Source organism: Cherax quadricarinatus, chromosome 3, assembly GCF_038502225.1.
Source record: "Cherax quadricarinatus isolate ZL_2023a chromosome 3, ASM3850222v1, whole genome shotgun sequence".
Lineage (NCBI taxonomy): Eukaryota > Metazoa > Arthropoda > Malacostraca > Decapoda > Parastacidae > Cherax > Cherax quadricarinatus.
Genome location: NC_091294.1, coordinates 7,479,672 through 7,493,782, shown reverse-complemented (window position 1 = coordinate 7,493,782; position 14,111 = coordinate 7,479,672). Strand labels below are relative to the sequence as shown.

General features: G+C 49.1%; 1 protein-coding gene across 3 annotated transcripts in view; it reads right to left on the bottom strand.

The window, feature by feature from the left end:
* The window catches only part of LOC128706555 (capping protein inhibiting regulator of actin dynamics), a 179,976-nt gene that overhangs the window by 56,183 nt on the left and 109,682 nt on the right, over nucleotides 1-14,111 (bottom strand). For all 3 annotated transcript variants that reach the window (XM_070090061.1, XM_070090074.1, XM_070090067.1), the window contains exons 2-3: nucleotides 4,447-4,631; nucleotides 3,252-3,347 (exon numbers count right to left, since the gene is read on the bottom strand). In XM_070090061.1, the coding sequence (XP_069946162.1) occupies nucleotides 3,252-3,347; nucleotides 4,447-4,631 (281 nt within the window). The remainder of the gene's footprint in view (nucleotides 1-3,251; nucleotides 3,348-4,446; nucleotides 4,632-14,111) is intronic.

Below are 14,111 nucleotides of genomic sequence, written 5' to 3'. Positions count from 1 at the left end.
ATGTCTGAACCTCAATTATGTTGTGATCTGAGTATATTGTTTTTGATATGGTGACATTTCTTATCAGATCATCATTGTTAGTGAAGATAAGGTCTAGTGTATTCTCCAGTCTAGTAGGCTCTATTATTTGCTGGTTTAAATTGAATTTTGTGCAGAGATTTAAAAGCTCGTGTGAGTGTGAGTTTTCATCAGAGCTGCCTCCTGGTGTTATTACTGCAACAATATTATTTGCTATATTCCTCCATTTTAGGTGCCTTAAGTTGAAATCCCCCAGGAGCAAGATGTTGGGTGCAGGAGCTGGAAGATTTTCCAGACAGTGGTCAATTTTTAACAGCTGTTCCTGGAATTGCTGGGATGTTGCATCCGGAGGCTTGTAGACTACCACAATGACTAGGTTTTGGTTCTCGACCTTTACTGCTAAAACTTCCACTACATCATTTGAGGCATTTAGCAGTTCTGTGCAAACAAGTGACTCTGCAATGTACAGGCCAACCCCCTCCCCCTTTTGCTTGTTCACTCTGTCACATCTGTATAGGTTGTAACCTGGGATCCATATTTCGTTGTCCAAGTGATCCTTTATGTGGGTCTCAGTGAAAGCCGCGAACATTGCCTTTGCCTCTGCAAGCAGTCCACGGATGAAAGGTATTTTGTTGTTTGTTGCTGGCTTTAGACCCTGTATATTTGCAAAGAAGAATGTCATCGGACTGGTGGTATTGTTGGTACTGGGGGGGGGATTTTTTTTCCGGCATTAGTATCTGTATCTGTTGGTTTGGAGTGGAGACCATCGACTGTGGTTCCACTCCAGGAATGACTGGATTTGGTGTACGATTTCTGCCATTTCTTGCCAGTTTTTTTTCCTTCCTGGCACTAAAAAACCTCTCCCTCTTGAGTGGCTGTGGCTACCCAGGTTTTCCCATGGCCTGGATGTTTTGTATCTTTTTGTCCCCTTTAGATGGTATGCCTGGCAATTTAAGTTATAGCACAGTCTTTCCTGTACTGAAGAGGTACACATTTCAGGGTGAAAAAGCTTAAAGGAAGGGAGTTTGCATTTTCCTGTTGTCATATGGGCATGGCATTTTCTAGGGTGGTCAAAGTTGCACTTCCCGTCTGTTTTTCCAGATTTCCCATGTCTGCAGATACCAAGTGCAGAGTATGTGCACAGGCTTGGTTTCCATTTGCCTTGGGTTTCTGTGACTGTATTCCCTGTTGGTGCATGTTTCCCTGTCTTATTCCTATCCTCTCTAGCACCAACAATGGAGCTCCCACCAGTTGTTTTTGGTAATATATCCTCACTATAGCTAGTGGAATCCTCTTGTTTGCTATTTCCTGTGGTATTTCTAGTTTGCAATATTGGTTTTATCTTATCTTTGACTACACTTGTTTCCCCACTACGGCTCCTGTCCCCTATGAGGTCATTTATATGTATTCCTTCCTGCGTATAATTCCCGACTACCTGGACAAAATCTCCAGCTTCACCATTACTGTCTCCCAGGACAGCACCTCCAGCTTCACCATTACTGTCTCCCAGGACAGCACCTCCAGCTTCACCATTACTGTCTCCCAGGACAGCACCTCCAGCTTCACCATTACTGTCTCCCAGGACAGCACTATCAGCCCCACATTTACTGACTACCAGGACGTCACCTCCAGCCTTACAGTTTCTGACTACATGGCCAGTATCAAGGGCAGTACCATTCAGCCCAGACTTTTTATGTTCCCATCTGTTGTAGAAAGCTTCCAGGTTGTCTGTGAAAGCAGCTTTGATGTTATCCTCTTTTAATACCCTTGTGATTTTAGTCCACAGATTTTCCTCATTTGGGCATACCCAAAAACACTTCCCTGTTTTAATACTGCTTGTAGCTAGTTCTTGGATATCTGCGGGTTATTTGTGTATTGCTCCAGTCACAGTATTGTGCCTTTTTTGTTAGTTATAGTTGGTTGATGAGTTTGGTATGGTATTTAAAGGAAGGAAATTAAAAGTGAATATATGAAAGAGTAAGGTTATGAGGATAACAAAAAAATTAGGTGACGAAAGATTGGATATCAGATTGGAGGGAGAGAGTATGGAGGAGGTGAATGTATTCATATATTTAGGAGTGGACGTGTCAGCAGGTGGGTCTGTTAAAGATGAGGTGAATCATAGAATTGATGAGGGAAGAAAGGTGAGTGGCGCACTGAGGAGTCTGTGGGGACAAAGAACTTTTGTCCATGGAAGCAAAGAGGGAAAGTTATGAGAATATCGTTATACCAAAGCTCTTTTATGGGCGTGAAACATGGGTGGTGAATGTTGCAGCAAAGAGAAGGCTGGAGGCAGTGGATAAGTTGTGTCTGAGAGCAATGTGTGGTGTGAATATAATGCAGAGAATTCATAGTTTAGAAATTAGGAGGAGGAGGAGGAGGTGCAGGATTACCAAACTATTATCCAGAGGACTGAGGAGGGGTTGTTGAGGTGGTTCAGACATGTAGAGAGGAGTGAACAAAATAGAATGACTTCGAGAGTGTATAAATCTGTAGTGGAGGGTAGGCTGGGTAGGGGTCGGCCTAGGAAAGGTTGAAGGGAGGGGGTAAAGGAGGTTTTATGTGAGAGGAGATTTGACTTCCAACAAGCATGGGTGAGCGTGTTACATACGAGCGAATGGAGACAAGATTTTTTTAGGACTTGACGTGCTGTTGGAGTTTGAGCAAGGTAACATTTATGAAGGGATTCAGGGAAACCGGCAGGCCGGACTTGAGTCCTGGAGATGGGAAGTACAGTGTCTACACTGTGAAGGAGGGGTGTTAATGTTGCAGTTTTATAACTGTAGTGTAAGCATGCCTCTGGCAAGACGCTGATGGAGTGAATGATGATGAATGTTTTTCTTTTTCGGGCCACCCTGCCTTGGTGGGAGACGGCCGATGTGTTAATAAAAATATAAATAGTGAAAACAAGAATCTATACACTGTGAGACATATGTCTCTCAGTGTATATTATGCTGAAAGTTTACTTTAATTCCCATTTTAGGGGTTAAAGTATTCTTGACTGGTGATGAACAGGTTACGTTCAGTCTTAAGGACCCTCTTGTAAACCCATTAACCACCTAACCATCACAGTACACAAGTCGAAAGAATATCAGGAATAAACCATTGTCTATAAACACACACACACACACACACACACACACACAAAATAAATGACAAGTAAACCTATCTTGAGAATGAGTGCAATAAAACAACACAGTCAGGTGGTGTATACAGAGGTGTGATATACGCACCTGCTCCACCTCGTCACCGTCACTAGGTCGAGAGCGCATGCGGCCGGCACTGCGAGCACTGCGATGCTTGGCACTCTGAACACGCTGGCTCAAGAGCTGAAACACACACATGTACTTTAATATATGCATGCTATGAATATGTATAGGGTATATAACCCCATCTCTGAATATGTTAAACAACCATGGTAACAACACACTCCTGTTTCAAGCCTACGTTTGCTGGAAAATAATCTCCCACTCTTAGGCTCATGTTAGGGTATATAGGAGAGCAAAAGTAGGCCTTAGATAGGCATGTAAAAGAAATGAATGCTTGAGTGTTGGGGAGAGGTGTGGGATTAAAGGATATGATTCTACAGTAATTCAGAGTTGGAGTTTTCATAGTTGCTTTTTGTCGATGACACGGTTGTTTTGGGAAATTCTGAAAAGAAATTGCAAAGAGTGGTAAAAGAATTTGAGAGGATATTTCTCGTGGCTCGGTTGGTAGTGCACTTACTCACATACTGAAGGTCCGTGGTTCGATCTCGGACACGGATGGAAGGGTTTTGCATGTTTCTTTACACTTGCTCCTGTTCACCAAGCAGTAAGCAGGTACCTTGGTGTTAGTCGACTGTTGTGGGTCGCATCCTGATACTGGGCTTTAAAATGAACTGGAGAAGGATAACGGCTTTTAGCCTGTAAAACTCATCAGTGTAAACTAAAAAAAAAAAGAAGGAAATTGAAAGTAAATATTGGAAAGAGCAAGGTGAAGAGAGTATAAAAAATACTGAATATCAGATTGGAGGGAGGGAGTATGGAGGAAGTGAATGCGTTTAAATATCTGGGAATGAACCTGTCAGTGGATGGTTCTATGAGAGACGAGGTGAACAATAGGAATGATTATTTCCAAGGAATTGTATTTACCCATATCTTCCTCGGATCAATACAATGCCATCGTCCTCTCGATGCTTGGTCACCTTCACTGCAAGTTAGGTTAGCTAGCTCATAATTATTTTCCAAGATATTAAGATGTACCAAACAAATTGGATAAAGAGAGAACGTTCCAATGAGATGGGACCCGGGCAAGGAAAAACAGCTGCTAAGAGTCGTGGCTCAGAAGCTGGAGCTCGACTTCGGCAAACACAGTTAACTTAACAAAGACATTTACATCTCTTAGCATCCCTTCCGCACCACCATGACCTTCCACCACAACACCTACCTCCTGCCGACGCCTCTCTGCCTCTGCCTGCTTCTCTTCCAGCTTCTCCTGAGTGAGGAACGTGCCCTGCTGCTGCTGCTGCTGCTGCTCCTCCAACTTCTGGAATTTCCTGGGCGGGTGTCGCCGGATGAGAGACTCGGTAGGGTCAACGGGTGCCACCTCGAAGGCCACTGGTCGACCATCGGCTGAGAGAGAGAAAACGAAGTTAGATTGACTTGTTTGGATCTAGAAAAATCGAGATTTAGAGAAGCAGCTACTTCAGTAGTGAGTTAGCTTAAATTACATCATACTAATAACGTTGAAATATATGTACATACATAAATAGCGGTAGATTGCTCGAAGGTGATCTAAAAGGTGAGACAAATATTACTCTGTATTGCTGTTTCTGTAACTACAAGCACGTAGTCTTAAATAAGCAATTTCGCACACACGTCAATGAAGAGGCTGACCATCCCAAAGGATTTGCCAGCGAAACAAACTTTTTTGAGAGAACTTAAGTTACCTCAACCCTTCCAGGATATTCCGAAACAGTGTTCGACTGACAGAGGTTAGAGCTCGATAAGAATAGGCAGAAATATTGATGGATAAATTAGAATGACAGGCATAAGTGATAGTGTGAAACGCAAAGACAAACTTTAAGTTTGCCAGACAAAAATGCTAACTTTATGGAAGTGACATGCGTGGTGTAACAGGAGAAAGACACACACGGCTCGTATGATAAAATTGATGAGTAAAAGATTGGAAGCTAGGATAAGAAGGCGATGTTAAGAAAATATTGTGAAACAAAGAAGACATGAAACGGATAGACGATAAGAAGTGATAATAAAGGCACAAGGGTACAAGGGTGAGTGAATGAAGCGATAAGGAAGACACTACAGGATATATAATGAGACCAACCAAGACAAAGAAAGCAACTAAGATAAATACTTCTCTATTTAAGGGTTACAACAGAGAGGTAAACATCTACTGAAGATAATCATGAGACTTTAGAGAATTAGTCCTGAGTCAAAAGCGACATTTCTGAGAGACAAATAAGTAGAGACTATCACAGGTTGAGACCTGAGACTCGTGCAAGTCTCCTCTCGGTCTTCAACTCCTCGACATTGGGTCACCTCACAGTGATTGTGTTGTTTAAAAGTCCTGAGAACCTGACTAAAAACTCAGCAACGAGTTTTTCAGCTTAATTAGCATGGAGATTTTCCATTTAATCTAAATTTGCTGGAACTCGTAGCCTATCTTGGAGTTTACCTGAGGGTTTCGGGAGTAAACGCCCCCGCAGCTAGGTCTGAGACCAGGCCTCATGGTGGATCAGGGTCCGATCAACCAGGCTGTTACTGCTGGCCGCACGCAAACTGACGTACAAACCACAGCCAAGCTGGTCAGGTAGTGACTTTAGGTGCCTGTGCAGCGTCTTCTTGAAGACAGCCAGGGGTCTATTGGTAATCCCCCTTATGTATGCTGGGAGGCAGTTAAACAATCTTGGGCCCCTGAAACTCACTATGTTGTCTCTTTGTGTACTCGTGGCTCCCCTGCTTTTCATTGAGGGAATGTTGCATCTCCTGCTGAGTCTTTTGTTTTCATAGGGAGTGACTTTCGTGTGTACGTTAGGTACTAATCCCTCTAGGATTTTCCAAGTGTATATTATCATGTACCTTTCTCAACCGTTCCCAGTAATTTAGGTGCTTTATCGTACTTATGTGTGCCATGAAAGCTCTTTCTACACTCTCCAGGTCAACAGTTTCGCCTGCCTTGATAGAGACAATTAGTGTACAGCAGTATTCCAGCCTAGAGAGAACAAGCGATTTGAAGAGAATCATCATGGGCTCGGTGTCCCTAGTTTTGAACTGTTTCATTATCCATCCTATCATTTTTCTAGCAGATGCTGTAGATACATTGTTGTGGTCTTTGAAGGTGAGATCCTCTGACATTATCACTTCCAGGTCCTTCACATTACTTTCTCGCTCTATTGTATCGTTAAGATTTGTTGTATACCTGATCCAGTTTTAATTTCCTCATGTTTTCCATATCTGAGTAGTTGAAATTTCTCTTCATTGAACTTCATATTGTTTTGAGTGGCCCATTTGAAGATTTGGTTTATGTCCGCTTGGAGTCTTGCAGTGTCTTTAATGGAGGACACTGTCATGACAATTCGGGTGTCATCCACAAAGGAAGACACGGAGCTATGGCTTACATCTCTGTTGATATCAGTTATGTGAATGAGGAAGAGGATGGGAGTGAGTACCGTGCCTTGTAGCACAGAGATTTTCGCCGTACCTGCCTCAGATTTTACTCTGTTTACTGTTACTCCTTGTATTCTATTTGTTAGGAAGTTATAGATCCATCTGCCAACGTTTCCTGTTATTCCTTTATCATACATTTTGTGCGCAATTACACCATGGCCGCACTTGCCGAAGGTTTTTGCAAAGTCTGTGTATACTACATCTCCATCTTATTTCTCCTCTATAGCGTTCAGGACCTTGCCATAGTGGTCCAGCAGCTGGGAAAGGCAGAAGCGACCTGCTCCAAACACATGTTACCCTGGGTTGTGTAATTGATAGGAATCTAGGTGGTTGGTGGTTTTGCTTTTTAGAACCCTTTCAAAGATTTTTATGATATGGGATATTAGTGCTATCATTCTGTAGTTCTTTGCAATTGTTTTACTCTCGCCTTTGTAGAGTGGGGCTATGTCTGTTGTTTTTACTGAGTGTGGGATGACCACTTTGTCCATTCTCCCTCTCCATAGAATGCTGAAGGCACGTGATAGGGGCAGAGTGCATGGGCATATCATTTATTGCCTTTTCAAAGTCTTGTGGTGTTAGGATAATATCAGATTTTTGAGATGACCAAATTTTGGGTCTCGGTTTAGCGCTGTATAACCCTTGTGGCTTAGCGCTTCTTTTTGATTATAATAATAATAATAATAGTGGGTCTCGGTTATAAAGAATTCATTTAGATTGTCTACCCTGGGTAACGGCTCACTGAACACTGAGTCGTATTGGGACTTTAGTATCTCACTCATTTCTTTGCTGTCATCTGTGTATGTCCCATCCCGCCTAAGCAGGGGCCCAATACTGGATGTTGTTTTGCCCTTAGATTTGGCATAAGAGAAGAAGTATTTTTTTCTCAATTTCCTCTATGATTTTTAATTCTTCCCGAGATTCTTGTCTTCTGTAAGATTCCTTAAGCTTAACTTCGATATTTTCTATATCTCTGACCTGTGCCTCCCTCTGTATTTCAGATATATTGGCCCCTCTCAGCAACTCTGTGATTCATCGCCTTCATCTGTATAGGGAACGTCTCTCTCTTTTTAGTTTACATCTTCTCTTTCTTTTTCTTAATGGAATGTGTCTTGAGCAGATCTCAAGGGAGGGGAGAGCCTTTTTTCATAGATTAAGAAATTAAGATTGAAAAATTATGGAGAAAAATGTTTTCTTACTGAAAAATAATGCATAATTCTGGCAACATTTTGATGTAATCAGCTTGTTTCTACCATATTTCTAAGTATTTTTTCATTAAATGTAATTTCTTTTGTTCTTGCTGGCAGCAAGAGGACATGTTGGCAATTAGTGGGTTTTGTTTTTCCCTCAAAAATTACGATTTTTATGATTGTTTCCACTCTAAATACTGTACATGGCAGCTTCTGTGGTGGCTAAAGTGTAGAGCGCCGTCAATGTCTACCTTAGTAGCCTGCAGGCTGTCAGTGTCTACCTTAGTAGCCTGCAGGCTGTCAGTGTCTACCTTAGTAGCCTGCAGGCTGTCAGTGTCTACCTTAATAGCCTGCAGGCTGTCAGTGTCTACCTTAGTAGCCTGCAGGCTGTCAGTGTCTACCTTAGTAGCCTGCAGGCTGTCAGTGTCTACCTTAATAGCCTGCAGGCTGTCGGTGTCTACCTTAGTAGCCTGCAGGCTGTCAGTGTCTACCTTAGTAGCCTGCAGGCTGTCAGTGTCTACCTTAGTAGCCTGCAGGCTGTCAGTGTCTACCTTAGTAGCCTGCAGGCTGTCAGTGTCTACCTTAGTAGCCTGCAGGCTGTCAGTGTCTACCTTAGTAGCCTGCAGGCTGTCAGTGTCTACCTTAGTAGCCTGCAGGCTGTCAGTGTCTACCTTAGTAGCCTGCAGGCTGTCAGTGTCTACCTTAGTAGCCTGCAGGCTGTCAGTGTCTACCTTAGTAGCCTGCAGGCTGTCAGTGTCTACCTTAGTAGCCTGCAGGCTGTCAGTGTCTACCTTAGTAGCCTGCAGGCTGTCAGTGTCTACCTTAGTAGCCTGCAGGCTGTCAGTGTCTACCTTAGTAGCCTGCAGGCTGTCAGTGTCTACCTTAGTAGCCTGCAGGCTGTCAGTGTCTACCTTAGTAGCCTGCAGGCTGTCAGTGTCTACCTTAGTAGCCTGCAGGCTGTCAGTGTCTACCTTAGTAGCCTGCAGGCTGTCAGTGTCTACCTTAGTAGCCTGCAGGCTGTCAGTGTCTACCTTAGTAGCCTGCAGGCTGTCAGTGTCTACCTTAGTAGCCTGCAGGCTGTCAACGAGGAACGAGGGGAAGCAATATACTGAGATTTGGCGTGTCGCAACCGTAGAGTTTTGCACCAAACCATAATAATAATAACTCAGAAATAAGTTATTGACATTGTTTTCCTTTTTCTCTGATAAGTATTAATTGGATTGTCATGATGTTTGCACACCTTACTGAGGAATGATGGGTCTACAAAAACAAACACCCGGGGGGGGGGAATTTGAGATATTGCTTACAGCTTTGTTTTTAATGATTTTCTCCGCAAAAAAAATCACTAACTTCAACATTTTTTTTATGGAATCTACTGACATTATCGCTGAAACGCCCTGGATCATTATTAATCTAGTCTTTATCTTTCATCTGTTGTTAACTAGAACATTGTACATCTTCACAATTTAGTAAAAAAATTTAAGTTTTATGTCCCATAAAATTGTGCATAATTTATTTTTTTTTGTCTAATTTGAAGGCTAACAGTCAAAACAAACACAGTCTATACATTTTTTATGCTGCTTAATCCACTGCCAAAATCTCATTAAAGTCTTATCCCCCCAAAAAAAAATTGGTGATTTCGTTCGCCCCTCAAGTGCCACAGTTAATTTTTTTCAAGGCAAGTGTTCAGATCCGCGTTGTTCAGGTTATCTTCACAGTTTGTTGTTCAGGTTATCTTCACAGTTTGTTGTTCAGGTTATCTTCACAGTTTGTTGTTCAGGTTATCTTCACAGTTTGTTGTTCAGGTTATCTTCACAGTTTGTTGTTCAGGTTATCTTCACAGTTTGTTGTTCAGGTTATCTTCACAGTTTGTTGTTCAGGTTATGTTCACAGTTTGTTGTTCAGGTTATCTTCACAGTTTGTTTTTCAGGTTATGTTCACAGTTATGTTCACAGTGTGGGTAAGGTGGCCTGGTGTGGGTAAGGTAGCCTGGTGTGGGTAAGGTAGCCTGGTGTAGGTAAGGTAGCCTGGTGTGGGTAAGGTGGCCTGGTGTGGGTAAGGTGGCCTGGTGTGGGTAAGGTGGCCTGGTGTGGGTAAGGTGGCCTGGTGTGGGTAAGGTGGCCTGGTGTGGGTGAGGTGGCCTGGTGTGGGTGAGGTGGCCTGGTGTGGGTGAGGTGGCCTGGTGTGGGTCGGATATCCTGGTGTGGGTGAGGTGGCCTGGTGTGGGTGAGGTGGCCTGGTGTGGGTGAGGTGGCCTGGTGTGGGTGAGGTGGCCTGGTGTGGGTGAGGAGGCTTGGTCTGGGTGAGATGGCCTGATCTGGGTGAGGTGGCTAGGTGTGAGTGAGGTGGCCTGGTGTGGGTGAGGTGGCCTGGTCTGGTTGAGGTGGCCTGGTCTGGGTGAGGTGGCCTGGTGTGGGTGAGGTGGCCTGGTGTGGGTGAGGTGGCGTGGTGTGGGTGAGGTGGCTTGGTGTGGGTGAGGTGGCCTGGTGTGGGTGAGGTGGCCTGGTGTCGGTGAGGTGGCCTGGTCTGGGTGAGGTGGCCTGGTGTGGGTGAGGTGGCCTTGTGTGGGTGAGGAGGCCTGGTGCGGATAAGGTGGCCTGGTGTGGGTAAGGTGGCCTGGCGTGGGTAAGGTGGCCTGGTGTCGGTGAGGTGGCCTGATGTGGGCAAGGTGGCCTGGTGTGGGTAAGGTGGCCTGGTGTGGGTGAGGTGGCCTGGTGTGGGTAAGGTGGCCTGGTGTGGGTAAGGTGGCCTGGTGTGGGTGAGGTGGCCTGGTGTGGGTAAGGTGGCCTGGTGTGGGTAAAGTGGCCTGGTGTGGGTAGGGTTGCCTGGTGTAGGTAAGGTGGCCTGGTGTGGGTAAAGTGGCCTGGTGTGGGTAAGTTGGCCTGGTGTGGGTGAGGAGGCCTGGTGTGGGTGAGGAGGCCTTGTGTGGGTGAGGTGGCCTGGTGTGGGTGAGGAGGCCTGGTGTGGGTGAGGTGGCCTGGTGTGGATGAGGAGGCCTGGTGTGGGTGAGGAGGCCTGGTGTGGGTGAGGAGGCCTTGTGTGGGTGAGGTGGCCTGGTGTGGGTGAGGAGGCCTGGTGTGGGTGAGGTGGCCTGGTGTGGATGAGGAGGCCTGGTGTGGGTGAGGAGGCCTGGTGTGGGTGAGGAGGCCTTGTGTGGGTGAGGTGGCCTGGTGTGGGTGAGGAGGCCTGGTGTGGGTGAGGTGGCCTGGTGTGGATGAGGAGGCCTGGTGTGGGTGAGGTGGCCTGGTGTGGATGAGGAGGCCTGGAGTGGGTGAGGAGGCCTGGTGTGGATGAGGAGGCCTGGTGTGGGTGAGGAGGCCTGGTGTGGGTGAGGAGGCCTGGTGTGGGTAAGGTGGCCTGGTGTGGGTAAGGTGACCTGGTGTGGGTAAGGTGGCCTGGTGTTAGTAAGGTAGCCTGGTGTGGGTAATGTAGCCTGGTGTGGGTAAGGTGGCCTGGTGTGGGTAAGGTGGCCTTGTGTGGGTAATGTTGCCTGGTGTGGGTAAGGTGGCCTGGTGTGGGTAAGGTGGCCTGGTGTGGGTAAGGTGGCCTGGTGTGGGTAAGGTGGCCTGGTGTGGGTAAGGTGGCTTGGTGTGGGTAAGGTGGCCTGGTGTGGGTAAGGTGGCCTGGTGTGGGTAAGGTTGCCTGGTGTGGGTAAGGTGGCCTGGTGTGGGTAAGGTGGCCTGGTGAGGGTAAGGTGGCCTGGTGTGGGTAAGGTTGCCTGGTGTGGGTAAGGTGGCCTGGTGTGGGTAAGGTGGCCTGGTGTGGGAAAGATAGCCTGGTGTGGGTAAGGTAGCCTGGTGTGGGTAAGGTAGCCTGGTGTGGGTAAGGTGGCCTGGTGTGGGTAAGGTAGCCTGGTGTGGGAAAGGTAGCCTGGTGTGGGTAAGGTGGCCTGGTGTAGGTAAGGTAGCCTGGTGTGGGTAAGGTGGCCTGGTGTGGGTAAGGTGGCCTGGTGTGGGTAAGGTGGCCTGGTGTGGGTAAGGTGGCCTGGTGTGGGTAAGGTGGCCTGGTGTGGGTGAGGTGGCCTGGTGTGGGTGAGGTGGCCTGGTGTGGGTGAGGTGGCCTGGTGTGGGTCGGATATCCTGGTGTGGGTGAGGTGGCCTGGTGTGGGTGAGGTGGCCTGGTGTGGGTGAGGTGGCCTGGTGTGGGTGAGGAGGCCTGGTCTGGGTGAGATAGCCTGATCTGGGTGAGGTGGCCAGGTGTGGGTGAGGTGGCCTGGTGTGGGTGAGATGGCCTGGTCTGGTTGAGGTGGCCTGGTCTGGGTGAGGTCGCCTGGTCTGGGTCGGATATCCTGGTGTGGGTGAGGTGGCCTGGTGTGGGTGAGGTTGCCTGGTGTGGGTGAGGTGGCCTGGTGTGAGTGAGGTGGCCTGGTGTGAGTGAGGTGGCCTGGTGTGGGTGAGGTGGCCTGGTGTGGGTGAGGTGGCCTGGTGTGGGTGAGGTGGCCTGTTGTGGGTGAGGTGGCCTGGTGTGGGTGAGGTGGCTTGGTGTGGGTGAGGTGGCCTGGTGTGGGTGAGGAGGCATGTTCTGGGTGAGGTGGCCTGGTGTGGGTGAGGTGGCCTGGTGTGGGTGAGGTGGCCTGGTGTGGGTTAGGTGGCCTGATGTGGGTGAGGTGGCCTGGTGTGGGTGAGGTGGCCTGGTGTGGGTGAGGTGGCCTGGTGTGGGTGAGGTGGCCTGGTGTGGGTGAGGTGGCGTGGTGTGGGTGAGGTGGCCTGGTGTGGGTGAGGTGGCCTGGTGTCGGTGAGGTGGCCTCATGTGGGCAAGGTGGCCTGGTGTGGGTGAGGTGGCCTGGTGTGGGTGAGGAGGCCTGGTGCGGATAAGGTGGCCTGGTGTGGGTAAGGTGGCCTGGCGTGGGTAAGGTGGCCTGGTGTCGGTGAGGTGGCCTGATGTGGGCAAGGTGGCCTGGTGTGGGTGAGGAGGCCTGGTGCGGGTAAGGTGGCCTGGTGTGGGTAAGGTAGCCTGGTGTGGGTAAGGTAGCCTGGTGTGGGTAAGGTGGCCTGGTGTGGGTAAGGTAGCCTGGTGTGGGTAAGGTAGCCTGGTGTGGGTAAGGTAGCCTGGTGTAGGTAAGGTAGCCTGGTGTGGGTAAGGTGGCCTGGTGTGGATAAGGTGGCCTGGTGTGGGTAAGGTGGCCTGGTGTGGGTAAGGTGGCCTGGTGTGGGTAAGGTGGCCTGGTGTGGGTGAGGTGGCCTGGTGTGGGTGAGGTGGCCTGGTGTGGGTGAGGTGGCCTGGTGTGGGTCGGATATCCTGGTGTGGGTGAGGTGGCCTGGTGTGGGTTAGGTGGCCTGGTGTGGGTGAGGTGGCCTGGTGTGGGTGAGGAGGCCTGGTCTGGGTGAGATGGCCTGATCTGGGTGAGGTGGCTAGGTGTGAGTGAGGTGGCCTGGTGTGGGTGAGGTGGCCTGGTCTGGTTGAGGTGGCCTGGTCTGGGTGAGGTGGCCTGGTGTGGGTGAGGTGGCCTGGTGTGGGTGAGGTGGCGTGGTGTGGGTGAGGTGGCTTGGTGTGGGTGAGGTGGCCTGGTGTGGGTGAGGTGGCCTGGTGTCGGTGAGGTGGCCTGATGTGGGCAAGGTGGCCTGGTGTGGGTGAGGTGGCCTGGTGTGGGTGAGGAGGCCTGGTGCGGATAAGGTGGCCTGGTGTGGGTAAGGTGGCCTGGCGTGGGTAAGGTGGCCTGGTGTCGGTGAGGTGGCCTGATGTGGGCAAGGTGGCCTGGTGTGGGTGAGGAGGCCTGGTGCGGGTAAGGTGGCCTGGTGTGGGTAAGGTGGCCTGGTGTGGGTAAGGTGGCCTGGTGTGGGTAGGGTTGCCTGGTGTAGGTAAGGTGGCCTGGTGTGGGTAAAGTGGCCTGGTGTGGGTCGGGTTGCTTGGTGTAGGTAAGGTGGCCTGGTGTGGGTGAGGAGGCCTGGTGTGGGTGAGGAGGCCTGGTGTGGGTGAGGTGGCCTGGTGTGGGTGAGGAGGCCTGGTGTGGGTGAGGTGGCCTGGTGTGGATGAGGAGGCCTGGTGTGGGTGAGGAGGCCTGGTGTGGGTGAGGAGGCCTTGTGTGGGTGAGGTGGCCTGGTGTGGGTGAGGAGGCCTGGTGTGGGTGAGGTGGCCTGGTGTGGATGAGGAGGCCTGGTGTGGGTGAGGTGGCCTGGTGTGGATGAGGAGGCCTGGAGTGGGTGAGGAGGCCTGGTGTGGGTGAGGAGGCCTGGTGTGGGTGAGGAGGCCTGGTGTGGGTGAGGAGGCCTGGTGTGGGTAAGGTGGCCTGGTGTGGGTA